This window comes from Zootoca vivipara, chromosome 3 (genome assembly GCF_965207765.1).
Source record: "Zootoca vivipara chromosome 3, rZooViv2.hap1.1, whole genome shotgun sequence".
Lineage (NCBI taxonomy): Eukaryota > Metazoa > Chordata > Lepidosauria > Squamata > Lacertidae > Zootoca > Zootoca vivipara.
The window spans coordinates 108,846,472-108,871,397 of NC_142586.1; the positions used below are offsets into that span (position 1 = coordinate 108,846,472).

Below are 24,926 nucleotides of genomic sequence, written 5' to 3' on the forward strand. Positions count from 1 at the left end.
CATGCCCTGACTGATGTACTGTATTCCCATAATTTGAGGGGTGTGGTTTTTGTGTGCGCTAATTGGTTCCATAAACCAATATTTGCCGCGTAAAGTCATTGCGAGGATGTGAAGGTACCGCTTAGGGCTTTATTTCCTAGTTTCCTTTATATATCAACAGCACACGAAGCAATAGGGGCAGGCTCTCTCTCCCCCCCCCCCCGCCATAGCTGCCAAGTTATCCCTTTTTTTAAGGGATTTTCCCTTATGCTGAATAGGCTTCCTCGCGAGAAAAGGGAAAACTTGGCAGCTATGCCCCCCGCCCCCCTCAATATTCCGCATCGGCGTTTGCCGCGAGCTCGCGAACCTCGCGCGCCCCGCAGCGGGCGGTTGGAGACTGACGTTTTCGATCTACACATAACGGAACACGTAGCGCCACTTCGAACACGACGCGCATGCGCCTTCGCGTCGCGGATGGAGAAAGAAAGCGAGCGCGTGACTGGATTGCTCCTTAGGAGGGCGGGGTAGCGTCGCCGCAGCCGCGCGCGCGTAACAATACGTGCTCTTGCGCTTCCCTTCTCTCCTCCTCCCCGCTTCCCATTCCGTGACGGCAGTTGCCATAGTGACGGAAACCGAACCGCCCCCCCCCAACCGCCGCCTTGCGTGAGGCCCTTGTGGTTCTTTCTTTTTTTCTTCCTCCCGCCCGCCTTTTTCCCTTCTTCTTTCCCCTGTCCTCCCTTCCCCCCCTCCCCGCGCCCGCCCGCACCTCGAAGGCCGCGCGCGCGGGCGCGCACCCGTGTTTCGTGAGGGAGCCTGTGAGAGAGAGGGGAGGGGAGATGAGATGGCGGCCGAGGGGGAGGCGGAGGCGGAGGTGGAGTGGGTGGTAGACAGCATCGCCGGCTTCCTCCGCAGCCCCGCCTGGTCCATCCCCATCCTGGAGTTCGTGGAGCACAAGTGCGAGGGTGAGAAGCGACCGGGGGGGGGGGGGAGCGGGTCGGAGGGCGGGCGGGTGGAGAACCACCTCCCATTAATATATGGTAGGAAAGGCGGGAAAGAAGGAAATAAGAATAAGCGTATCCTTCCCTCACAGCCTTTATCCCCCACTCCCCCGATGGGGAATCCCCCTGCAGTCTTCCCCCCACTCTCCGGTTTTAAAAAATCTGTTTTTGTGTCCCCCGTCCCCTCATTTCTGAGAAATGTATTTAAAGAGGCCCATTGGCACTTAGGGACCAGGGGAGGCTGCGTGAATGATCGTCGTTATTATTTAATTTGGGGCATAGCTGTCAAATTTCTCCTTTTCTCGCGAGGAAGCCTATTCAGCATAAGGGAATTTCGCTTAAAAAAAGGGAGAACTTGACAGCTATGATTTGGGGCTGATTCAGTTCTCAAGGGCGCTTAGAAACGAAATCCCTTCAAAGCGCATAAAAGTGAAATCCTTTCCGGATAGTGCAAGTGCCAGACCCTCTAGGGATGCTGGACATTGTAGATTTTGTCCTGGCCTGATGCAGGTAACAGTCTTTCGCTTTGTAGTTGGGTGATTCGTGCTCATGCTTCATTGGGATGTCCATTGGCTATACTGAGAGGTAAAAATAAAATTCCCATCGTTGTAGCATGCTTGCGGTTGTACCCCCTCCCAAAGCATAATTTAATTAAGTGCATGTGTCAAACCTGATGGAACAAAATACCTCAAGTAACGTTTCTGTTGGGATGTTAAAAGGGGGGGGGCTTTATTTTGGACTGGATTGTGCACATATTGGTTATTTTGTAGATTTCTGCTGTATGTGTAGTACCGTGTTTTCCCCTTTTTAAGACACCGTCTTATAACTCCCCCCCTCAAAAAACACAGGGTGGCTTACTTTCGGTGGGATGTCTTATTTTTTAATTACCGGTACGGTTTTTACGGTTCAGGGCGCTGGCTCAGGGCGCTGCTGGGCTGTCTTGAGTGCTCGGCGCTGCAGCAGCCCCCAGTTCCGGGTGGCGGGGTGGCAGGCGTCTTTGGCCGGGCCAGGCAGAGGCCGCTGGCTCATGCGCTCCGCCCGCCGCTGCAGGGCGCTCCAAGCTCCTTGGCCGGGCCAGGCAAGGAAGAAGCAGTGAGCCCAGCAGTGGCGGCGAGCACGGAAGTGGCAGGGATGGCGGTGGACGAGAAGGCAGAGCGCGGGGATGCAGCCAGCAAGGCGGGAGCGCGATCAGCTGTTAAGCGGAGCTCTTGGAGCGCCTCTTCATAGCTGATCGCGCTCCTGCAGTGCTGGCTGCATGGAGTGACTCTGTGAGTGGAGGTGCCTGTGGAGGTTGGTTTCCGCGGCGCGGAAGTATGGCTTATTTTCGGGGTATGTCTTATATTTCTCAAATACTTAAAAACCCTGCCATGGCTTACTTTATGACTACGTATTAAAAAAGGGGAAACAGGGTAGGTCCTAAAATCTCTTAAGTAAAGAATCACACAAATAAAATCTCTTAAGTAAAGAATTCAGTGAAGTTGCTAAGACGTCAGAATTACAGAGCTGTCAAATCTCCCAGAACCTTTTCATTTTGAGCTTCTCTATCCGTGTACCTTGCAGTTTTTAATAGCTTTTGCACTGAGTCACTATTGCATTTTGCTGAGGCAGGCAGATACTTTTTATGACTCTTAATTCTTTTGGTGGGAGATAGCTTACTGTTGTTGGCTCTATTCTGGTTGGAACATTCCTAGAAAAGCTGGAGGCAGATACTAAATAGATTGGAGGATGTGAATTTTGTGAAGTGGGCAAGAAAGGGAATGTTTGGAATCCAGGATTTTATTATTTTTATTTTAAAATCTGGATGAAGAAGTGTTTATGCAGCCCTTTAAAAGTTTCCTGAAGTATGTTGTCTGGAGAGCAAATTTAAACACACTTGGACAATAAGACATCTGCATATGTAAACAGCTTGTCCATGTGTTTATTGCTTTACTGGATCAAGGAGTATGGGTATTCACTGAACAAGTGTTTGGAATGTGCATGTATGTCTGCCATTTCTTGCTTTCAGTAGAGTAGGCATTTCCATTCATGTTCTGAAGCTGTTCATGGCATTTTTAAGCATGCGTGGCTACAGCAGGATTGGGCTGATTTATTTTGTAAAATAAATACAACAACAACAACAAATTTTGTAAAATATGGTAAAGGTTTTTAAGATTGATCATCCTTTACTTGTTAGAATGTGAGTTGCTGGCTCTTAATTTCAGAAAGGTCTCCCCCTTAAAAAAAATTCTGCAGCTACATTGTTTAAGCTTGAGCCTGTATTGGGCTCACTCACCCACATACCTGTACTGTACAATGAGATGCAATTTGATAGATAATTTAGTTACTTTAAAATGTTTAAATTGCTTCCCAAGAAATGTTTCTGAAGTTGTGTATGCCAGAAAACATAATATATTAGCAATAAATATATACATAGCAATTTAAAAGCAGATCTTAAACACATCAGAATATACAAATTGAGTATACAGTGTAAAATAGCCGCATCAAACTTCAGAGAAAGCCCTCTTAAAAGTAAGTTTTCAGCCTTGTCTAAGTTCAATAGGGAGCAGCTGATTCCAAATATATAGCATGCAATTAGTGCACACACCCTTCCAAAATGAATGAGGTTTGCAAGTGCAACAACAGTATGCTTTAAAGCAGACATCCCCAGACTTCGGCCCTCCAGATGTTTTGGACTACAATTCCCATCATCCCTGACCACTGGTCCTCTTAGCTAGGAATCATGGGAGTTGAAGGCCAAAACATCTGGAGGGCTGCAGTTTGGGGATGCCTGCTTTAAAGCATATAATAAAGCAAAGATATTGTAGTGGTTTGAAGAAATTGCTAGTCATCTTATTTTTATTGTTGGGTTCTTAGGGGGAAAGGGGGAGTTCTATAACCTTATAAATGTTTAGCAGATGGCTCACTGAAGATCAATGAGGAACAGAAGGAAGCATTTACTTATTTTGGGTTTTTTTTTGTTAGCTGGAAACCTTTTGAACTGCCTCAAAATACTTCTCAGTTATTCCATTTGAAGTACAGTCGTACCTTGGATCCCAAACCCCCTGGATCTTGGATGTTTTGGCTCCCAGTTTGCGAATATTCTTTTGGAACCTGAATGTCCTGATTGCCTGCAGGAGTTTCTTGCAGCCAATCAGATGCCATGATTTGGTTTTTGAATGTTTTGGAAGTCGAAATGACTTGCGGAACGGATTCCGTTCGACTTCCAAGGTACGACTCTTTGTCCTTGCTACAGGCAAGATGAAACTGAATCTTTGTTAGACTTCTGTTATCAACCACTTGGTTTTTGGAATGATTTGCTTATTCCAAGTGTCAGGGAAGTTAGCTGAATTTTCATCAGAGCACTTCTGGATTTTTTGTAGATTATTATATCATTACCGTATTACTCTGTTGTCCATACAGACAGCTATCTTACATCAGATGTTGTTAAACTGAAGTATGTTGTTGCCTAGGGCTGCTGCTTGAAACAGTGTTCTAGTTTGTTTGTGTACATTTTGAGTGAAACTTGTGATTTGAGATTTTCCAAATTGTGCATCAAAATCCTATCTGGATTGCTGAAAAGGGTAGACTTATGAATTTCATTGCTGAGGATGCTCGGAATAGATATGATTTGCTGAAAGTAGAGGGGTTAGGAGTAGGGGTGTCCAGATTCAACTGAATCCCAAGGCAAAGTTGTTACTGTGGGGGGATTTTTGGCTTGTCAGAAACAAAGTAGGATCTGTACAAGGTAGCATCATTTGAAGTGGGGTGCCCTGAAATGCTGTGTGATGCATAAGCAATCCAGACATTCAAAAAATGTTGTAGACAAACATTTGCTGAAAGCGACATTAATGTCTCTAAGCTGGCCATAATGCCAGGGTGGGTTGGAAGAGGGAAATCAAACATCAGAGTGGGAAGAGGGAAAGCTCTGCTTTGACTGACAGGTCAAGCTTGTAATCAGAAGGAATAATTCTACTTGGAAATCAAATCTCTTCTAGTTCTTCCCACCTGAAAATCAATTTTAAAGAAACCTAGCGCAAAGGCCCTTGGATCTGTCTGTCCACAATTTGGTCTGTTTCTTACTATCAGTTTGTAGAACATCTGGACACAAAATACCAGGGGAGATTACACATTTCCTCTTGTTACTTATACTAAAACTGTGCTGGTTGCCCTTGCAGGAAAACTACTGCAGCTTTTCATGTGAAATCTGATTTGTGCCCTCAGAATTGAGCAACCTTGTCCACACATTTTAATTCCACAGCAACATAAAGGTGTCCAGTACAAAGCCCTTTGGTTTTGGCAGGCTTTCCTCACTATGGAGGGGGTGAGAATGCCTGCAAAGTTCCATACAGGTCTGTTAAAGGGGGTGGTGGTGGTGGGGGGGTGGGAATCTGGAAGTGAGACACAATTGCCTGTTGGAGTGGCCATATAATGTTATGGGTGGTTTTACCTTTTGTATTTAGATAAATTTCACTATACTAGGAATGTCATTTGAAACTTTTTTTGAGAGAGTTCTCATTTTAAAGAAAAGTAAAACTTGTCTCCTTAGTTTTTGATGAAGAAGAAGAAAGCAAGCTGTCTTACACTGAGATTCATCAGGAATATAAAGCTCTGGTGAGTAGTGGTTGTTTTATTTTCACTTTTTAAGAAAAATGTGCTATTGAAACAGGAATGGTTTGTGCACCACTTCTGGCAACTTATATATTCCTATGAGTATTGATTTTTTTTTAAATTAGCTGACTAATGGTTTAATGTAAAAGAGCTATTGTTCTGCCAACTTTGAGTCTTTGCATTGTGCTTAGTTATCATTGTCCTAGTTTGTTGCAGATGCTCTAGATTGAAGAAACTGTATCCTTTCATTTTGTGCTGAGACAGAACTTGATACTGCTGTGGTTGTATGACTGCAATCAAAAGCAACTGCCTGAATCTTTTTTCCTGCTTTCATCCCATTCAGTCAATCATTTCTATAGCCATTCTTTTCTTTCTAAAGATTAAAACTATGGCTCATTGCTCCTGTGATTGAGTCTGAAAATAAGATTTTAGGAGTGAGCTCCTGTTGTACTTTGTCTTGAATTATGGCATAACCTGGCACATCCAAGTCCTGCTGTTTCAGACCACTTAGAATTATTTATATTTGTTGTGTTTCCATCACAGCAAGAATATTAGCAGCAGTTGTACTTGCATATGTACCTAAACAAGAAAAAAATAGTGAAGGGCTGGAGAGGAGTGACAGAGGGGAGCAACAAGAAAAAGACAGCACAAGAAAGCATTCTGTCAAGTTCATTAGTGGGTGGCAAATGGCTGAAGAGCAACTAATGTCTGTAACTGAAGAAATGGAATGTGGGAAAACTAATAAGCCAATTACGCAGACATGTACCATGATCTGAACAGCCTGTTTGTGATATTAAGTCCTCATCTGCATCCATAGTGTCTTAGTAACGCACAGTGATAACTATCCACCTGAGCACTTTCTTTGGCCTTGTCCCCCTTCTCTCCACTTACATCCCAATACATACTGCCTATGATGACTTATACAGAACCACCCCCCCCCTTAACTGTCTGGGTATTCTCCGAAGGCCTCCATTATTTCTGCATTCTTGATCCCTAGGCCTTGAACTGCCCCCTAGAGCACCTCTGCATTTCCATATCTCTTCATTCAGATTCCTCCTCTAAGCCCACTTTTTCAATATACCTTTGGGCACAACCCCCATAGTTCCTATTCTGTATTGTAGCTAAGCCTAAGCAAGTGCAACTGAAATCACCACATATTATTTCCCTAATCCCTTCCACTATCCTTTCTCTCCTCTTCCACTGTTGTTTTCCCTTTATTGATTGCAAATCTCAAATTCTAGGGATGTACTCCTGTATTTTGTAAAACATCATGCACATATATGCTTATATAAAAATTAAGAGAAATAGGAAAACGTGGCAGCAGCAAACCAAGTAAACTAACTTATGTACAATGACTTACATTTTTTAAAATAAATAAATAAATATATCCAAGTTTAAAGGAAGGGGGTATTCAAGGCTATAGAGAATTGTGGAATAATCTTTTCCACCATCCATTTTTTGCAGGTTGAAAAGTTATTAGACAGTTACCTTAAAGAAGTTGGAATCAATGAAGACAAATTCCAAGAAGCCTGTATGTCTCCTCTTGCCAAGACTCGTACCTCACAGGTAAATTTTCTTTTAGCAAAGTTAAAAAACAATCCTGGAGATATGTGATTGTGTTCCTTTTGTATATATTTTCATTTGTATTAAAAAAAAACAACCCTCCTGTGTCAAACACACACAGTGATGTTTCAGTTTAACAGAATGCACCCTTTGTATATATAAAACCTCACAAATTAAAAGTAATTGGGCTAAAAAGAATGAGCATTGAAGGTAATGGAACTCATGTTTAAAATATGTTTAAGACTGTAGCCCTTGTCACTCAACTTTCCTCCAGAAGCTGAGAAAAAAGTGGAATACTAATGATGATGGTGTCTTAGCAAGTTACCTGTGGTTTGGTTCCATGGCAGTGGTGAAAAAGCACATGGGATCAGGTGCAAGTTTCTGGTTTTGTAGCTGCACTACCTGCTTACTCAGGATGTGCTCTCAGTGTTGCAGATTATATTGCTATTAACATGTAGCACAATTAAACAATATACTAATTAAAATACTTCTTACTATCAAGGACAGTTGCAAAAACTTAATGTTTCTGCAGGCACATATGAGCACATACAGTAAGTATTGATGCAGTAAGAGCAAGCTATGGCTGTGCCTCAGGCTGCCAGTTGGTGGGAGGCTGAAAAGAGAGGCCTGGAGGGCCAGAGGTTGCCTAGTTCTGATATAAATGTTCATTATTGTAACCTCCTGGAAAAAGGTATTTGACTAGATGATTTCCTGTATTCCAATATTATATATACTCTTGATTTGTAGGAATACTTGATTAAAGGACAATGCAATCCTGTCTTAATATCTTATCATAAGTAACTTTCATCGATACTGTGGGGCTTACTCCTACGTAAGGTGGTATAGGAGGAAAGCTATAAAGCCGTGTAGGTGGTGGTACAATAACTTTTTCAGAACTTTCCTCCCTAAAAAAAATTGATCAGACTGCAAATTTGTTTGCACTGTAAGATTTAAAACATCTTTCCCCTCACAGGCTATCTTGCAGCCAGTATTGGCAGCTGAAGATTTCAGGTTGTTTAAAGAGATGATGGTCCAGAAAAATATTGAAATGCAATTGCAAGCCATAAGAATAATTCAGGAAAGAAATGGTGAGTAACTGCCAATGAGAAACTTGTCTTCCCATTTCATCTCTTCATTTGCTGACACCAGGGGTGGCTTTAGGTGTTTCTGAGGCAGGGGGCTTCAGTGGGCTCAAAAGGGGCATGAGACACAACAGCGAGGGAGTTGAAAGAATGGCATTAAAGGGGCAAAATACTGAAGGCTAAGAGGGCAGAAAGAAAAAATATTTTGAAATGGCAATGAGGAGCAGAGAAGGGAAAGTGTGAAGGCAGAAAGATAAATAGAGGAAGAAGATAGGCTAAAAGGATGTGTCATTTACTGCCCAGTGAAGGGACTAAGGTGAGTTCTTTCTGGGTTTTTCTTGTTCTCCTTCCTGTTGCTGTAGTCAATGCTCAAATGGGCAGCCCAAAATGAGAGGGGAGCTGAATTACATACTCTGCTTTTTCCAAGTTGTTTGTACCTTGGTTGTCCCACAGGACAGCTTGGGATAGTTGAAAAGCAGCTACTGTACATAATTTCCTTTCTCCTCCATCCTTGAAGGAGCTGGGCTTTCAGTCATTTGGAAAAGAGGGGCAGGGAAGGACTTAAATGATGGATAGTTCTCTTACTTGACTGAATTTGTATGAAGCAATATCTATTAATTAAAATGCCTTTTTCTGTGATCTGTTTCATATTTCTTTTAAACCAACCGTAAAATTGTCTGTTAGGTTTGTTATGTGGGATTCAAACAGAGTTCAAGATGTTGCTACAGATGCTTGAGTTTCCAATCTCTCTCTTTCTTTAATAATCTTCCAAGATTTCTGTAACAAATGTCTTTTTATTTTACACATATGCAGATAATTCCTTTGGAAATCCCCTAAAAATAATCACTTCTAAAAGTTCTCTTCAAGTTTCTGTGCACATTTTGACAATTAGATAACAGCTTGTACTTCATCTGAGGAAAACTGAATGTCATCCTTCTTTACTCCTCTTTCTTTCTTTCTTTCTTTCTTTTCTTTTCTTTTCTTTTCTTTTCTTTTCTTAAACAGGTGTGCTACCTGATTGTTTGACAGATGGGTCTGATGCATATACTGAAATTGAAGAAGAAGAAATGAAAATATTAAGGGAGGTTCTCAGGTAAAAAGAACCTTTTTGCTTTGTTTCTTTAACAAATTGTGGCCTCCAAGTGCCTGTTCTGAGAGTTGGGAGAACCTTCTGAATTTCATGGGTTGGGGCACAAGTGGTTGAGGGGAAAAGGAAGGGATCCCCAGAATTGGGCACACTTTGACTGTCAGGAGAGGCTGCTCATTGTTTTTGCATTGTGAGTGAGCAGATAAAAAAGTGAACTGTTGAATTGCATGTTCCCTCATATTCTGTTTTGCAGAAAGTCAAAGGAAGAATATGATCTGGAGCAAGAAAGGAAAAGAACTAATGAGGCATGCTGAAGTTCAATTGAATTAATCTATTCTGTGGATGTAGTGATGTTATTATTTAATTATAGCTCTATAAATCCAGCCTTCCATCAAATACACGTGCTTCTCATCATGCTTTGGTGGCTTAATAAAATTACTAGCATATCCCTGTTACATATGCTTTCTTTGCAACTCTCATTTCCTTCCCCCCCCCCTTTTCTTTTGTGAACTTGATCACATGGATATGATGAGTGTCCCTTTATCACACTATTGAGCAAATCGTTCAGGAAGCTGACTGATGATGGTGTGAGAAAATATTCTGAAGGGCCCCTTACTTTCTGAGAGGTCTTTTGGATATGTGTGATTGGGGAGACTGAAGGGGGGAGCTTAAATTTCCCATACATGGGTGGAGAAGACCATAAGGATGATTTTAAAGTTGGCCATAGCAGAACACACACACAAGTTCCCATGTTTTAATTGAGATCAAGCTTACATACCTAATTAATTTGTGAGAGCATAATTTTGTGAAATAAATAGCGTTTGTCAAAACGTATTTTAGTAGCTCTAAGACTGCGAAAAGCTATACAGTATGTGGCTTTTACTGTACTTGTTTTTAGTGTCTTGAGTGCGTTACTTGATACTGTTCTATTATCTCTCCCCCCCCTTTAAATATATAGTCACATGAGAAACAGAGATCATCTGATGGTGCACACAAATCTCCAGGACATCTGAGTGAAAGTGCAGGAACTAAAGAGTCTGCTGACCATACTACAAAACATTCATCAGGTATGATTATCTGCAAGTATCTAAAATACAGAGATGAGAAAATATACAGCGTAACTTGGTGTGAAGCACTCAGGACTTTGGATTGGGTGATCATAAAATATTATAAATAAATGGGAATTGACATTTAAATGGGAATGCTGGTGGGGGGGAAGAGAATTTTGATGCTTCAGTTGAACTTTGAGTTGTATGTTTGAAAAATGAAAAGCAGGGGCTCTTTGGAAACCTGGTATAGCAATTGTTCAGACTCTAAGCGTGAGCAAAACCCATCTGTCAGTTCATCCCAAGAGCAATTTCACCTGACATGTTCCAGAGGAAATTGGGATGGGGAGAAGAAACAGTTATTCTTACTATAAATGGTATTTCTTCATGGATGTCAAGAGGTCTTCAGGCAGGCCATGCAGCTCTCCCTACAGCTCAGACGGGAAATGTCTTAAGTCTCAACAGAAGACCTTGCTCCTGCTTTCCTGTTAAGGCTCAGTCCCACTTCATGTAACAAACTAGAGAACAGACCTCAAAGATTCAGAACTGAAGGAGATTAAAAACACCGTGAACACGGAATAAAACCTGGTATTTTGTTTTTGATGAGTAAAGCACTTCACAGTGTTTATTTTGTGTGTTCTTTCTGCTCAGAAGACCTAGTGAAGTTAATGGAAATGGTTAAATTAGAGTAGCCTCATTTAATGTAGTGGACTTAGTTGGAATACAATCCATAAAATATTAGTATTTGGGAAGCCTCTAGGAAATGAAGAATTGTTTTTAAAATTCTTGCTCTTTGGTTAAAATCCATCAAGGTACAGAGATCCCTTACCTTTGATTTGTATTAGTATGATGAACATATGATGGATTAGTTCCTTTCAATGTAAATTTAGGTCGAGAGGCAAAACACAAACACTTGCCTACCCGGGAACTACCCTCTGCCAAACTGAAGGAAGAGAGTCGGAAGAAAACCATAGGGAATGGCTCTGAATGTGTAGCAAAGCAAGTGGGGACTGAAGGACGTGTAAGCTGAATGCTCACTTCATTTAAGATAACTAATATTATTTAGTAGCTAGTATGTCATTTTGGATTACTTTTTTTATGGTATAGTTGTATATAAATATTTAGAAATTTTGATCCAGGGTTCTCCAGCTTGGTGCCTAGTGCTCAGGCATGATGGGAATTGTAGTTCAAATCATCTGGGGGGGCACCCTGTTGAGGAATGCTGGCTTGAACCATTGGAATATTATTTATTGAACATCACTAGAACTAGGTGCCATATATAAAATGGAAACAAGAAAAATATCTATCTTCAGAGTTACAATCTTAGGAAGATAGAAGGTAAGGAGAGTGGAATCGACATGCAAAATCAGTTAGAATGTCAGAATGAAATGTTAAGTTTTGTCAGGTGTTTAAATGTGCTGATGGGAGAAGCCAGGTGCCAGGAAGTCAGTAGAATACGAGAAGCAAAGGTAACTCTGCGTAGAAAGCAAAAATGAATAGCACAATCACAAGGAATGAGTAGGATGGGTAACTAGGCTTTTATGGAGGAGGAGGAGGATGATTTTAGTTTTTTAGATATAGATATTTGACTTTCAGCACACTTCAGCAGTATTCAGACATCCTAAGGAACTCCATACACAACTCCATACACAACAAGGTATGTGTCAGCATAAATGTTAATGAGACATTGTCTGCCCCAATACTTTTAAAACAGCACATGCCACAAACTGACCTTACAGTTTGGAGGAAAAAAATACATAGTTGTAATTAGATTTAGAATAAATGTGCTCAGAGATTGAATTTGAATTCCATTGTTCATTCTCTTTTTAAGAGAGTAAGAAGAGTGTTGATGATGTGGTCTGTTGGTCACGTGGCAGGATAGGGCAGACCTAGTTAAACAGTTCAGCTGAGTTGAATTAAGAAGGCATCTGTTGTTCATATGTCAGTTTTATATCTTTTAAAAGAGAATGTCACTTCTGGAAATCTGAGTCCAACAATCATGCATTCCTGTGTTTATGACATCTTTGCAGAAGGTCTTGAAAATGTAATATATCCTGCAGTCTCCCTGCTCCTTTCACATATATTATCTTTAGTACTATATTCTGACTAAATATAGGTCTGCCAATGTATCTGTATCTGTAGGGACCAACTTTGGTATATACATTTTCCCTCTTATATTAATTTGAAAGAAGCTCATTATCAAATCCCCTCCCAGGTGAGCCTTTATATGCCTTGGAGAATTTAGAAAAGAAAGTACTACTTTTTCATTTTAGGTGTACATTAAACATGTAAAGTGTAAGTGTGTCAAGCATGCTTACTCATCAGGTACACTTATCAGGCAGCAAGGACCAACTGTGACTCTCAGTTGACTGTACACCTGGTAGCAAGCCTTGATCTCCTCGGCATAATGTACAAAACCAGTGAACGTGTATACTGCAAAAAATATTGTGGCTTGCGTGTACCTAGTGATGCTACCATAGTTCTTAACAAAGTTCCACTCATAATACATAGGTGCATTAGAAAAGGAATGGTACCTGCTCCCTCAATTCTTCTCTAAGGTAAAGGTAAAGGGGCCGCTGACCGTTAGGTCCAGTTGCGGATGACTCTGGGATTGCGGCGCTCATCTCGCTTTACTGGCCTAGGGAGCCGGCATACAGCTTCCGGGTCATGTGGCCAGCATGACTAAGCCCCTTTTGGAGAACCCCAGAGAATCGCACGGAAATGCCATTTACCTTCTCACCGGAGCGGTACCTATTTATCTACTTGAACTTCGTGCTTTTGAACTGCTAGGTTGGCAGGAGCAGGGACCAAGCAACAGGAGCTCACCCCGTCACAGGGATTCGAACCGCCAACCTTCTGATCTGCAAGCCCTAGGCTCTGTGGTTTAACCCACAGTGCCACCCATGTCAATTCTTCTCTAGCTTAGACTAAATCAATCCAGAGTGCTTGATGTTCTCTTTCTGCCTGCGGCTTGCTCCAGGCCTCCCTTCCTACTTGCTTAAAGGCTACCGAAACACAGCAGCAATTAAAGTGCTAGGCCCCTGGTGGAATCCTTTTTTTTGGAGGGGGGTAGCATCCAGTTACAACTTGTAATAAATACATTTTAAACAAACATGCTTGTCCTTCATCACGTTTTTCCATTTTGTTGGGACTATATATAGTTTTACCAATCTAACACTTTTTAAAAGACAAAGCTTGCATTATTTCATTCACAAATCTCTAATTGGACAAAAATACATTACAGAATGTAAATTCTACTTACCAGAAACTATCAGAACTTGGAGCACAAGAGCTCAGGGAGCGTGAAGACTATCTAAAGCAGAAACGAGATGCACTGATGGCTTTGAAGAAGGAGTCCAAAACTAATATGCCGCCGCCGCCACCACCACAGAGTACAGAGCAGAAAGAAGAGCTGTTACCTTCTAAGGAGGTAAAAGAGAGAATGTTCTAGCCAGCTCTAACTAACCAGTTCTAACCAATTGGAGAGGTGCAGGGCTATGTGCAGTTCCAAACTAATGCTTTGAATAGCACTCAGTAGTGGGGTAGGCAGAGGGCAGGGCTGCATCCTAGCACAACTGCTCAGTATTCAAAGTATAAGTAGGTCTATGCCCAGTTCCTCATCTAGTTAAGGATATGCAACTACAAGCCTGTTTCCACAATTCCTAACAGAGTTGAAATGGGAGCTAAGAAAGCAACAATGGTAAACAGACATGCTAAACATCCTTACAGTAATACTTGCATAGTAAAAGGTTGATGCACAAAAAGGAAAAAAGAGCTGGGCCACTTGCTTCTATTTAATATGCCACTAAACCTAGAGTGTACACTCTAGGGTCAGTGAGTTGATTCACGCCTGCATGTGTGAATAGCTCAACACATGCACACATGTAATAGCAAAAACTTTTAATTTGCCTATAAAAGTGTCATTAACTATGCTACACTCCTTTATGCAGTTACTTGAGAGTAAGCCCTATCAAACTTAGTGAGACTTATTGTAGACATGCTCAGGACTACATTGTAAACTGTGGGAAGTGAGATAACATGTGTTCAGACTGCTTCACATTCTTGCAGCAATCCTGATGACAAGTATTAGCTAGGGCAGTACTATCCCGCATATGGCATGTGTCCCTGTTGGTTCTGCTGGACCTCTCAGCGGCTTTTGATACCGTTGGCCATGGCATCTGTCTGGGCAGCCTTGCTGGAATGGGACTTGGAGGCACTGTTTTACATAGACTCTTGGTCCTTTCTGGAGGCGCGAATCCAGAATGTGGTTGAAGGGCACTCCTGTTTGATGCCTTGGGGGTTCCTTCAGGGTTCTCTTCTGTCCCGCACGCTGTTTAACATTTACTTGAAAACATTGGGAAAGGCTGTTGGGCGTTCTGGGGTTGTGTGTCAACAGTATGCCGATGACGCCCAGCCGTTTCTTTCCACCAACATCCAAGGAAGCTTTCTTGGTTCTAAGCCCATGTCTGTCCTCAGTAATAGACTGGATGAAGGTGAACACATTGAAACTTAATCTAGGCAAGAGAGACATGCTCTTGGTCAGTCAGAAGGCAGAACAGGGAATAACTATTCAGAAGATACAGGGTCACAGTTTGGGTGTGCTCCTAGATTAAGCCATGGATGTCCAGGTCTCTGTGTTTGTCAGGAGTGCATTTGCAGAGTTAAAGCAAGTACACTGAAAAGAGCTCCGTAACATTTGCCTTACAAACTGCTGAACCTACAATGTGTTATACAAAATTATTCTTCCATACTTGATGGGCTAAAATCTTATGCACACTTTAACAGAGACAAAGTTACATTAGTTACAAAGTTACATTAGTTACAAAGTTACATACATGTGTAACTTGGCAAAGGATATTGCAGTTTGAAATTTCACATTTTTATTTTTAGGGAATGACAGAAGAAGAGGAGCAAAGGTTGTTAAAGAAAAGAATCCTTGCAGCAAAACTTAAAGAAGAAGTTATTAATAAGCGATAGTTCAGAGAAGCTGCTTTTAGGAGTTGGGGACAAGAATGACTGTTTAGTATATTTAACCATGAACTGAATTCTTTGCTCACAAACATTGTATGCATTAATTTGATTTTATATATTAAACATTAACTTTTTCTTTTTTTTAATAGACTTAAAATTAGATAAAAGTAATGGTTTTACTTTAAGGTAGGCTTGGTCGTTCCAAAGTATGAAGCATCCAGCAGTTTAGATTCTTACAATTCCAATATGTATTGCTGAATGTGAACACTGTAACTCCTTTGCTTGGTTTAATATTTGTCGGTTCTTTTGTTAAAAGTACATTGGTAGACTGACATTAAAATGTTTAAACTTGTTTTGATTTTATATACAGATGAATGTAGAAGTGTCAAGTTTAAAATCAACATGAAGTTTAAAATCAACTGTATAGAGCTCCAAGTGTTCCTTTCTTCTCACAAGATTGCCTCGTGAGACGGAAGTTTGGCAACCTTGCAAATTACAGGACAGAAGTAGGCACATTGTAAATTTGCCTACATATAAATATGCTGTGTAATGTTTGAAGCAGGCTGAAGAAACAGAATTAGCTAATATATTTTCATATATTTTAAGTGAACCCATTCAATATTATTTGTGCTTTATTCAGAATAATCACTCTCCTAGCGCTTCCGGCACCAGAAGGCTACTGTCTACAAATTTCCAACACAGTAAGAAACACAGCTCATCCGCATTTCATGTAACTTTTTATTAAAATAGTATTTAACTGAGACATGTTGGCAGATGTAATCTTTTTCTTTGAAAAAAAATCAGTTGAAGGGCCCCAGGCATTTGAAATGTGGGCTGTCCTGTGGCAAAAAGCAACCCACCATAACAAGCAGCAAGGGAGGTGGAAGGGGGGGGGGAGAAAGAAAGCACCTGAGGCAGATTGTGTAACTTGAAAAGGAGGAGCTTCATCTTGCACAGTATTTGTCAGCCAATATTCGAATGCTCCTAACTTTCCATGTCATTAAACTATTTTTTTAAAAAACACTGATTGTGGCTATAGAAGTGACTCATGGCACAGGGTCTGCATGTGTTCTTGAAGCTCTTAACAGTCTTTGAAAATAGATGGAAGATGAGAGGCCAAATGTGTTGGGTCTTTTTTCATTTGCTTAATAAAAGCTTGGAGACAGGCCAGATGTCTCCACCTCATATAGAGCTTAAGAAGAAAATTGTTAGCGGGTTTGGGGGCAGGGGGAGAAGGAGAGACAGACTTGCCAGGAATACAAAGTGAGCATATCAAGCTTACATAGTAACACTGCTGAACCAGCCCAAATGTTTTGCCACCCACTTCCCTTCAAACAAAGTAGTCTTCAGCTGAAGTGAGAAGGAAGCCCCTATTTTTAGTTGCCTGGAGCCCCCAGATGGCAGAGATATGTCCTTCAGGCCATATTAACTGTCAGTCATTGCAACACACCAAATCAAATCTGGGAACATTCATTTTTTCCACTAGATTTGGTTTGGTGGCATATAATGATTAATTTGTACAAATAACTATCTCATTAAAACCCTCTAAAATGACCACATTTCAAAATCTGAATTAACTTACCATTTACAACAAACCAAACAAAACCAATAATTATGGAATTACAGGGTCACATTTTAATTCCTGAATTTTACAGTTCAGCATTAATATCACCACATGTATACAAATGGTGTAAAACAAGTACAGTGGTTTTCTTTTTCAATACAAAATAAACTTCTGTTTCATGGAAAAACTATACTTCATATCTACACAGTCAGCCCATCTTTTGCAAACAATAGCTAAAATTAAAATTAACTACAAAATCTCCAAAACAGGGAAACTGTGTCAATAACTGTTCCAGGAGAAATGGACCCTAACACATTGCAAGAGTGATCTATATGGTGAATTGCTGCTGGTTTCATAGTTCATTATCACTCTTAATGCAATTTGTAGTTTGGGGGAATTCTTTCTTCTGCATGATCTCAGATCATATATGGCCAAACTAACATTAAAATATTTACAGTTCACTTGCTCTCAAAATAAAAAAGGTCTCAAAATGGTTGCCTCAATCAATTTACCTAATGTACTTTTTTTTTGAAATTTGCTTAAATACATGGAATGTGTTAAGAAGCAGCCTTTGTACTATCCCCCCACTCCCAGGTTCAAGGTGCTGCATGTTGACTCCACCTCCCAATTGTTTAAAAATGACTATGCCCCCAAACCTCCTGGCATTTCACAGTACTCTCTTTTTTACTCTTGCAAATGTGAAATGCAGATGCCTTAAGGGGAAAAAATGCTGAAGCTAGCAGGGAGCAACTCCATTCGACCTGGCTTCCCATAAGATGCTACTGGTAGTTGCAACTCAGATGCTGCTTCCAAGCACTAGGGCTTATTGATGTTTTCTATATATTTTACTGCAAGCTGATAAGCCTTGGGTACCAGCCTTCCTGAACAGCTCCTTGTAGTCATCTTCAATTTTGAACCAAGCTTCTTTTTTCGTCCCAAAAACTAGATGGGGGAGGGGGAAGAAATCAATTTGCCACTCAACATGCACTACATAGCAGGGTGATGATACCCTCTGTGTTTTGGCTGACTGCAAGTAGTGGTCCCCAACTTTTGAATTCTTTTTTATGGAAAGAGAATCATTTAAGAGGCAACTGCTTAAAAAAACCCACAATGGACAGCACCATTACAAAGTCATGTTACTAGGTTTGCAACTGAAGCCTTACAATTTTCTTCTAGCTTGGGGAAACCCTGCAATATCAAAAAAGTTACTTGTCCCATCCCCTCACAGAGCCCGAGATGTTCTTTTTGCTGGCATCCTGTCATCCAGGTGCTGATTAGTAACCCACCATTTCAGTTTAATTTTTAACAGCCCGAATGGCAGACTCACTGACTAGAAAGAGATTAGGTTCTTTGGAAGCCTGGTGTTCTCAGAACTAAACCCTTCTAGGTCGAGTTTCTTTTGCTACTCCTTGCATTCTCGTGTATTTTTCCAGGGAGAAAGCTTTCTGTCAGACTATTTAGTTCAGTCACAGCATTTAAGCACCCTCAATTAGAGTTTGTTTCAGTATTCTTAAGAGCCAAGACGAGGTCTTTTCCTTGGGGATGTTTCCTCCTCTTCATCTTCTTCCTCATCATCTGGATAATCCACAAGGCCGACTAAACTTCCCTGTTGAAGGCAAAGAAAAGGCACATGTTGAAAAGAATTCTTGAGAACAAACAAAATGACTCCCCTACTAGCTGTCACAGCATATGCAGGGAAAACTAAGAGCATCACTTGGGGTTGCCTGTTGTAGCCACTGGCTCCGACAAGAGCAAAAATTACATTTCATATGAAGCAAAATAAAAAAATCCTTCAGTAGCACCTTAAAGACCAACTAAGTTTTTATTTTGGCATGAGCTTTCGTGTGCATGCACACTTCTTCAGATACACTGAAACAGAAGGGCCAGACCCTTATGTATATTCAGAGGGTGGTGGGTGTGGGTGGGAATGGGTGTTGGGCTGATAGGAGTGGTAAACCTGTAAAATTTCATATGAAGACATGTATACCCCATGTATATATCTGCCATAATTTCAGAGAGTGAGGATTAGGTATTACTTCGCATGCAGATAGGGGGAAAGTCCTTATGTTTCTATCTTACGGAATATGCTGCTGCAAGATGAGACCTTATCAATGGCTATTAACTATGATAGTTAAATGGCATCTCCATGCTGAGGTGATGACTCTCACAACCAGATGGTTTGCGCAAATATCAAGGAAGGACTACTGCAGCATTTGGCTTTTGGCAGCATCTGACTGACTACTGTGGTAAACAAAAGAGGCTAAGCTACACGGACCTTCGGCTCTTTACATGTGTTATGGAGCCTGACCGCAGATGCCGCCCCCAATTGTCATGAGTAATAATCAGAAACCATTATTAAACAGCAAAGAGATAAACTGATGCCTCTTGCAGGCCAAATCTGCTGTGCTCAAAGCATGCCTGAAGTAGGAAGAGTTCAAATAAACATTAAGCCCTGCAAACAAAAGCTATTGGGCTGGCTGCTCAAATGTCCCACGTAACCTGGAAAACAGCATTATGAGATACAGTCCCTGGTCAAGACATTCAAACTAGTGGAAATGATCCATTTAAGTGCATACGAGGAGCCCTGTAGGATCAGGTCAGTGGCCCATCTAGTCCAGCATCCCATTTTCCACAGCATCTCACTTCTGCAAGCAAGATCCGAGAGTCAAAGCACGCTCCCCTCCTGTGGTTTCCAGCAGATTTTCATAGATTTTTGATACAAGCCAGAATTTCTGTGGCCTCTATGGAACAATCTGAGCCCTAAAAATGCCACTGGAGTTCCTTAACATGACATGGATAATTCTGACACTGGGTTAATACTATATATTAAAAGTATTACCCTGGCTACCAGACATTCCAACTGCCTAACATTTAAAAGCAGTATTAAAAGTACCACCCCCACACTAAAGAGCCATAGGTGCATGAATCCCAATGTCAGCTCTCGGCAAAATGCCCATCCTAATCAGCAAAATTTTGTCACATTTATACTCCCGCCAGGTCCAAGCTGTAGCGAACTGCAGACCAAAACAATGCTGTGTTGTAAGAGACACTGGGGAAGCCCACTATGTCCCACCAGCTTTACCTTGTAGGTCTCCCCTCTGGGCTTTAAGAACAGGTTTACACATTTGAAGGTGCTTTCTCACCATCATCAATGATACCAGTTGGCTCACCTTTGTGGCTGTGACTGCTGCAGTCAAATTGGCATTCTTAGAAGAAGAACCATTTGAACTTGCTGGCGACGTCTGAGCTGCTACAGATTTACTGTTTGTACTATTTGCTCCATTAGTTGCACTGGCCGAGTGGGAAAATGTGAATTTGAAACCACCTGCTGAAGTTCTTTTGGGGAGATTCTCTTTGTCTTCACTCTCTTTTGCTATTGGAAAATAATAATAATTTGTTTAGCATTGTCATTAAGATAAATGATCTATATAAGCCGAGATGCATACAGCAGCTCAACTGAACTACTACAGTACTTCAAATGGCACTTCCAACTGGGGGAAGCATGGCAAAAATGGGGGAATACCTTTTTTTGTTTCCATGAATTTCTCATAACTATCTGGAAAATCGTCCTCTGTCTTTGATTTTTCTACAGGGGGTACAACTGCTTCACCCTCCTCCTCTTCATCTTCATTGAACCACATTTCCTCATCATCCTCCAAGGTTCTAGCATCTCTACGGAACCTGTTGCTACGCAGTATAGATGGGACACTGTAAAATACACACACAAAAACGCTCAAAATCTGACACACACAGGGGAGGGGTCCCCTATATACGATGACAAAGCTAGACCATGCTTGGTTGGTACAGTATGGAGTTAGTTAATGCCAGCATCCTTGTCTTCCTCTAAGGAGCTTAAAGGTAAAGGGGACCCCTGACCATTAGGTCCAGTCGTGACAGACTCTGGGGTTGCGGCGCTCATCTCGCTCTATTGGCCAAGGGAGCCGGCGTACAGCTTCCAAGTCATGTGGTCAGCATGACTAAGCCGCTTCTGGCAAACCAGAGCAGCACATGGAAATGCTGTTTACCTTCCCGTCGGAGCGGTACCTATTTATCTACTTGCACTTTGATGTGCTTTCGAACTGCTAGGTGGGCAGGAGCTGGGACCGAGCAGCAGGAGCTCACTCCGTCGCGGGGATTCGAACCGGCAACCTTCTGATCGGCAAGCCCTAGGGCTCTGTAGTTTAACCCACAGCGCCACCCGCATCCCCTAAGGAGCTTAGGGCAGCCTTTTATAGGGCTGTGGGCCACCTGAATTTCAGCAGCCAACTAGTCTTTCAGGGTCTTTTAACACCTTCAGGAATTATGGGCTGTTCTGCACCAGCCTACTTGTTGGCTCAACTAATCTCTGTTCCTCTCACCATGACAAAATCGCAGCATGAGAACTTCTCTAAAGGGGGAGATTCCCCCTCACCCCTGGACATCTTGTATTAATGCATTAAAACAATCTATTTGGTACCCTTCATCTTTCAGGATGCCTTACCAAGTCACTGTCTCAGAGATCCAAGCAACATAAAATTTCCTTCCAGATACCTGTGGCCTAATTCTAGTTTCCTCACCTTTGTTTTGAAATTAAGCAACATGCTTTTCATAGCAAACCAAGAAACAAAATGCTGAGATCCAGAAATCTCGGAGTTGTAAAGCGGAGAGAGAAATGTACTAAATACAAAGAGTCCTGACCAAATAAAACACCCTATTTTTATATACCGTGCATTCTTTGTAAGAAAGGCCGGCACATGTGACAATATCATTAACAGGACAAGCAAGGCAGGAACAGTTCATGAAACCTGCTACAAAGGCCATGCAAAGGTGCTTTCAGTTTGACATTTAGGATCAAGAGGGATACCTGTTCAGTTTCTGGCTTTGTCTGTCTTTCTCTTGCTCATATTTTGTCTTCAGTCCTTTAAACGTCTGAACATATTCAATGGATTCAAGTGCCTTATAAAAGTTTTCAACTATATGTGCAGTGAGTGATTTGATATCTTCCTGCGTTAATACAAAACAAAGGCTAGCATTACCAAGCTGGGTAAGAAAACAGATATCAATCTCAGCCCATCACTGCAGTTAAATGCTAACTTTTCCCTTCACAGCAAAAGGGTAAAAGTAATTTAAGCTTGAAACTTGGGTTTCGTGATCGAGCAGCCTGTCTCAGGAATATTTTACTGAAGTAATACCCTCTGACAAAGTACATAAGGAGGAATTCCAAACGATTCACTCATATGCTTATGTGCTACCTGAGCTAACAGGCCAAAGATATGCAGATAACTCTGTAGCCACGAACCCTATGGCTGTATACACAAATACAATTCTGAAATGGGGGTGGTGGTAAGAGAGTCAAAACACCTGCCCCCTTCCAAATTGTTTTCCTCTACTAATTCACACAAGCCTTTGGTGCAGCACTTACAAAAATGGAATCAAACTAAAGGGGCTACTGCCAAAAAGGGGTAAGATTGTGGCAGAACTCTTAGTATAAGTGATACTCTTCCAAGCTTGAAAGGTGTACTGTGTGTTTTATAGGCCCTGGGGATATCCCTTCTAGGCAGAAGAAAAAAGAAACAGCCTCATGGCTTTCTGTAAGACAGACACCTCCCTCAATTTCCCAGAAATTTGAAGAGAAGCAAGTAATGGGTTAAAAGACTTTTTTAAAGTCAATACACCTATGAGAAGAGTGAGATTTAAATTCAAATAAGCAATACTGTTTATTTTATTTTCATTACTACACCTGTCAGGCTACTAATCATTCTGAGTGCTCACAGGTTGCAGAACACTGAGCGTAGACATAGCCTTGTTCCTCTCTGCCACCTATTGACACAACCGTGGCACATCAGTCACGGCTGCAACGCCTGTAGGGGCAGAAGTTATACTATTTCTAACACAGATTTTTTTTAAAATTAGTTCTATTTAGATCTCTGTGGGTGTGAAGAATGATTTTGAATTAGCTACCCTACTGCCTCAAGCTGCCCCTTTTCCTGCTTGTGATGTTTGCATAAAAAAGCTGGAAAAAATGAAGTGTGAACATTATGATCATTGCTGACACTCAGAAACAGCAACAGTCAAATAATAATAATAATAATTTATTTTTACCCCGCCCATCTGGCTGGGCTTCCCCAGCCACTCTGGGCAGCTTCCAACAAAATATTAAAATACAGTAATCCATCAAACATTAAAAGCTTCCCTAAACAGGACTTCCTTCAGATGTCTTCTAAAAGTCTCGTAGTTGTTGTTCTCTTTGACATCTGGTGGGAGGGCGTTCCACAGGGCGGGTGCCACTACTGAGAAGGCCCTCTGCCTGGTTCCCTGTAACTTGGCTTCTTGCAGTGAGGAAACCGCCAGAAGGCCCTCGGTGCTGGACCTCAGTGACCGGGTAGAACAATGGGGGTGGAGACGCTCCTTCAGGTATACTAAACTAAGTTTTACCCAGAGAAGAACTCAGGAGCTTTAATTTCAGTGGGTCTGGTCTATGCAAACCGCAGTTGAACATGACCTTTTAGCTTGAAATTACTAACATACTCCAAAATCACTAAATGAAACTAGTTCTACAAGCCTGGTTAGCTTCCTTTTGCATTTAAACAGGCAAAGTTTTCTAAGATGTGTTTTGTATATGAATTTCTGGAAAATCACTGTGGAGATCAAGATGCACAGCAGGGAAGGAAGGAGAGCGTTCTAGTCATAGAGCACAGTAGAAACCTGGCTTCCATTATGGGAATTTTGAGTCAACTACCCTGTTTAGCTGCTTTCTTTTGGCAGCTGGTGGTAGGTGTAGAAGTCAAAACGTTTTGAGCAACAGCACACACTTGAGAGTTTCTCTGCAGCTAATGCAGTTTTTCTAGCAGAAGGGTGCCCCATACTCTTACTCTGAATAGCACAGCCAGTAAAGCTCTAGGACTGCCTTCCCCAACTTGGTGCCCTTCCAAAGTTTTGGATTACACTAACACCAGCCAGCATGGCCAATAGTCAGGGGTGATGGAAGCTGGGAGTCCAAAACATCTGGAAGGTGTCAGGCTGGGGAAGGCTTCTCCAAGGCATTTATGTAGGCCTGTCAAGATACTTTAAAGAGTCTGAACAAAATATGAGAACAAGTCTGTGGCTCGCATGCAGGGTTTAACAAACCCACTTGCCATGCTCCCCATGCAGAGTGTTGCATTGCCCTCTAGGGAGTGGCAAGTCACACGTGACCAAACCAGGAAACCCATCTGGAACAGGAAAGGCTGGACACAGCTGCTCAAGAGGCACCACTGGGAATGGCCAACAGGGGAGGGAGAGAGAATAGGGAATGGACTCAAGATTCATTCCTTTCCATGTCATACTCTAGTAGTAATGGTCCATCCCCCTATATTGCTGTGACTCAAGGTGTGTGTGTTTTTGTTTTTTTACACTTAACACATCCTTGAAGATGGCAGGATCCCCAAGGACCTGCTCTACAGGGAGCTGACTTCAGGCACCAGGCCCATTGGCAGATCAACTCTATGTTACAAGATGTCACCAGCTTTCATGTTATGTTTGCAGACATCAACCCTCCTGTGCGGGAATCCCTTGCAGAAGACCGCAGCAGCTGGAGACAGACCATCTGGCCGTGTATCCATAGCAGTGACCAAAGGAGGAATGACCGTTGGGAAGAGTGCAGAGCGAAGGAAAGCCATGATCCATCTGTAGCAGTACAACCAGCTGCTGTCATCTGTCCCAGGTGCTGTGTCAGCCTCTACAGCCACAACACGCACTGCAAGCTGCCAACAGTTTGACCTCACTCCTCCACAGTCTCCCAAGAAAGATGGATGCCAACAACACATAAAAAGTTATTTCCAGCGTTCAGTAGCAAGATCTAAAGCTCAACACATGCATGAAAGGTTTCTTGGAATTGAAAGCACAACTTACCACTCGGATGAATTCAAAAAGTTCAATGACTGCGGAATTCAGCAGATTGTACCTAGTTCCATTATCCAAAAGAGCATTTATGACTGGCTCAAACAGGTTTCCTTTGGTGATATAACGGTTATAAAACTCATCCTTTAGGCCGATTATCCTCCTCATGAAACGAAGAGCACCTGCAATGTA

General features: G+C 41.8%; 2 protein-coding genes and 1 non-coding gene across 8 annotated transcripts in view; 1 reads left to right on the forward strand and 2 right to left on the reverse strand.

Annotated features, from left to right (window-relative positions):
• The first annotated feature begins 777 nt into the window (after nt 1–777).
• CFAP36 (cilia and flagella associated protein 36) lies at nt 778–16,076 on the forward strand. 3 transcript variants are annotated; one of them, XM_035110944.3, is made up of 10 exons: nt 778–941; nt 5,503–5,567; nt 7,029–7,130; nt 8,101–8,215; nt 9,215–9,302; nt 9,550–9,601; nt 10,255–10,363; nt 11,233–11,363; nt 13,587–13,772; nt 15,233–16,076. In XM_035110944.3, the coding sequence occupies exons 1-10, from the start codon at nt 821–823 to the stop codon at nt 15,317–15,319; spliced, it is 1,056 nt and encodes a 351-aa protein (XP_034966835.2). In that variant the 5' UTR covers nt 778–820; the 3' UTR covers nt 15,320–16,076. The 3 variants fall into 3 exon arrangements, with proteins under 3 accessions (XP_034966835.2, XP_034966836.2, XP_088523555.1); XM_035110945.3 differs by having other exon boundaries at nt 13,608–13,772; XM_088667429.1 differs by lacking the exon at nt 13,587–13,772.
• An 849-nt stretch (nt 16,077–16,925) lies between these two features.
• PPP4R3B (protein phosphatase 4 regulatory subunit 3B) overlaps nt 16,926–24,926 on the reverse strand; it is a 29,547-nt gene continuing 21,546 nt past the window's right edge. For all 4 annotated transcript variants that reach the window (XM_035110941.3, XM_035110940.3, XM_088667426.1 and 1 more), the window contains exons 12-16: nt 24,747–24,916; nt 21,721–21,860; nt 20,401–20,585; nt 20,048–20,250; nt 16,926–18,483 (exon numbers count right to left, since the gene is read on the reverse strand). In XM_035110941.3, coding sequence (XP_034966832.3) covers nt 18,388–18,483; nt 20,048–20,250; nt 20,401–20,585; nt 21,721–21,860; nt 24,747–24,916 — 794 coding nt within the window. In that variant the 3' untranslated portion in view covers nt 16,926–18,387. The remainder of the gene's footprint in view (nt 18,484–20,047; nt 20,251–20,400; nt 20,586–21,720; nt 21,861–24,746; nt 24,917–24,926) is intronic.
• Nucleotides 22,596–22,730, reverse strand: LOC118083295 (small nucleolar RNA SNORA17). The gene has a single exon (XR_004692371.3). It is a non-coding gene; the product is annotated as a small nucleolar RNA SNORA17 (small nucleolar RNA).

Coding starts and splice junctions, on each gene's coding strand:
- CFAP36 (XM_035110944.3), top strand. CDS start 821: ATGGCGGCCGAGGGGGAGGCGGAGGCGGAGGTGGAGTGGGTGGTAGAC. Junction 9,303..9,549: donor ATATTAAGGGAGGTTCTCAG/GTAAAAAGAACC, acceptor TCTGTTTTGCAG/AAAGTCAAAGGAAGAATATG. Junction 11,364..13,586: donor AAGTGGGGACTGAAGGACGT/GTAAGCTGAATG, acceptor AATACATTACAG/AATGTAAATTCTACTTACCA.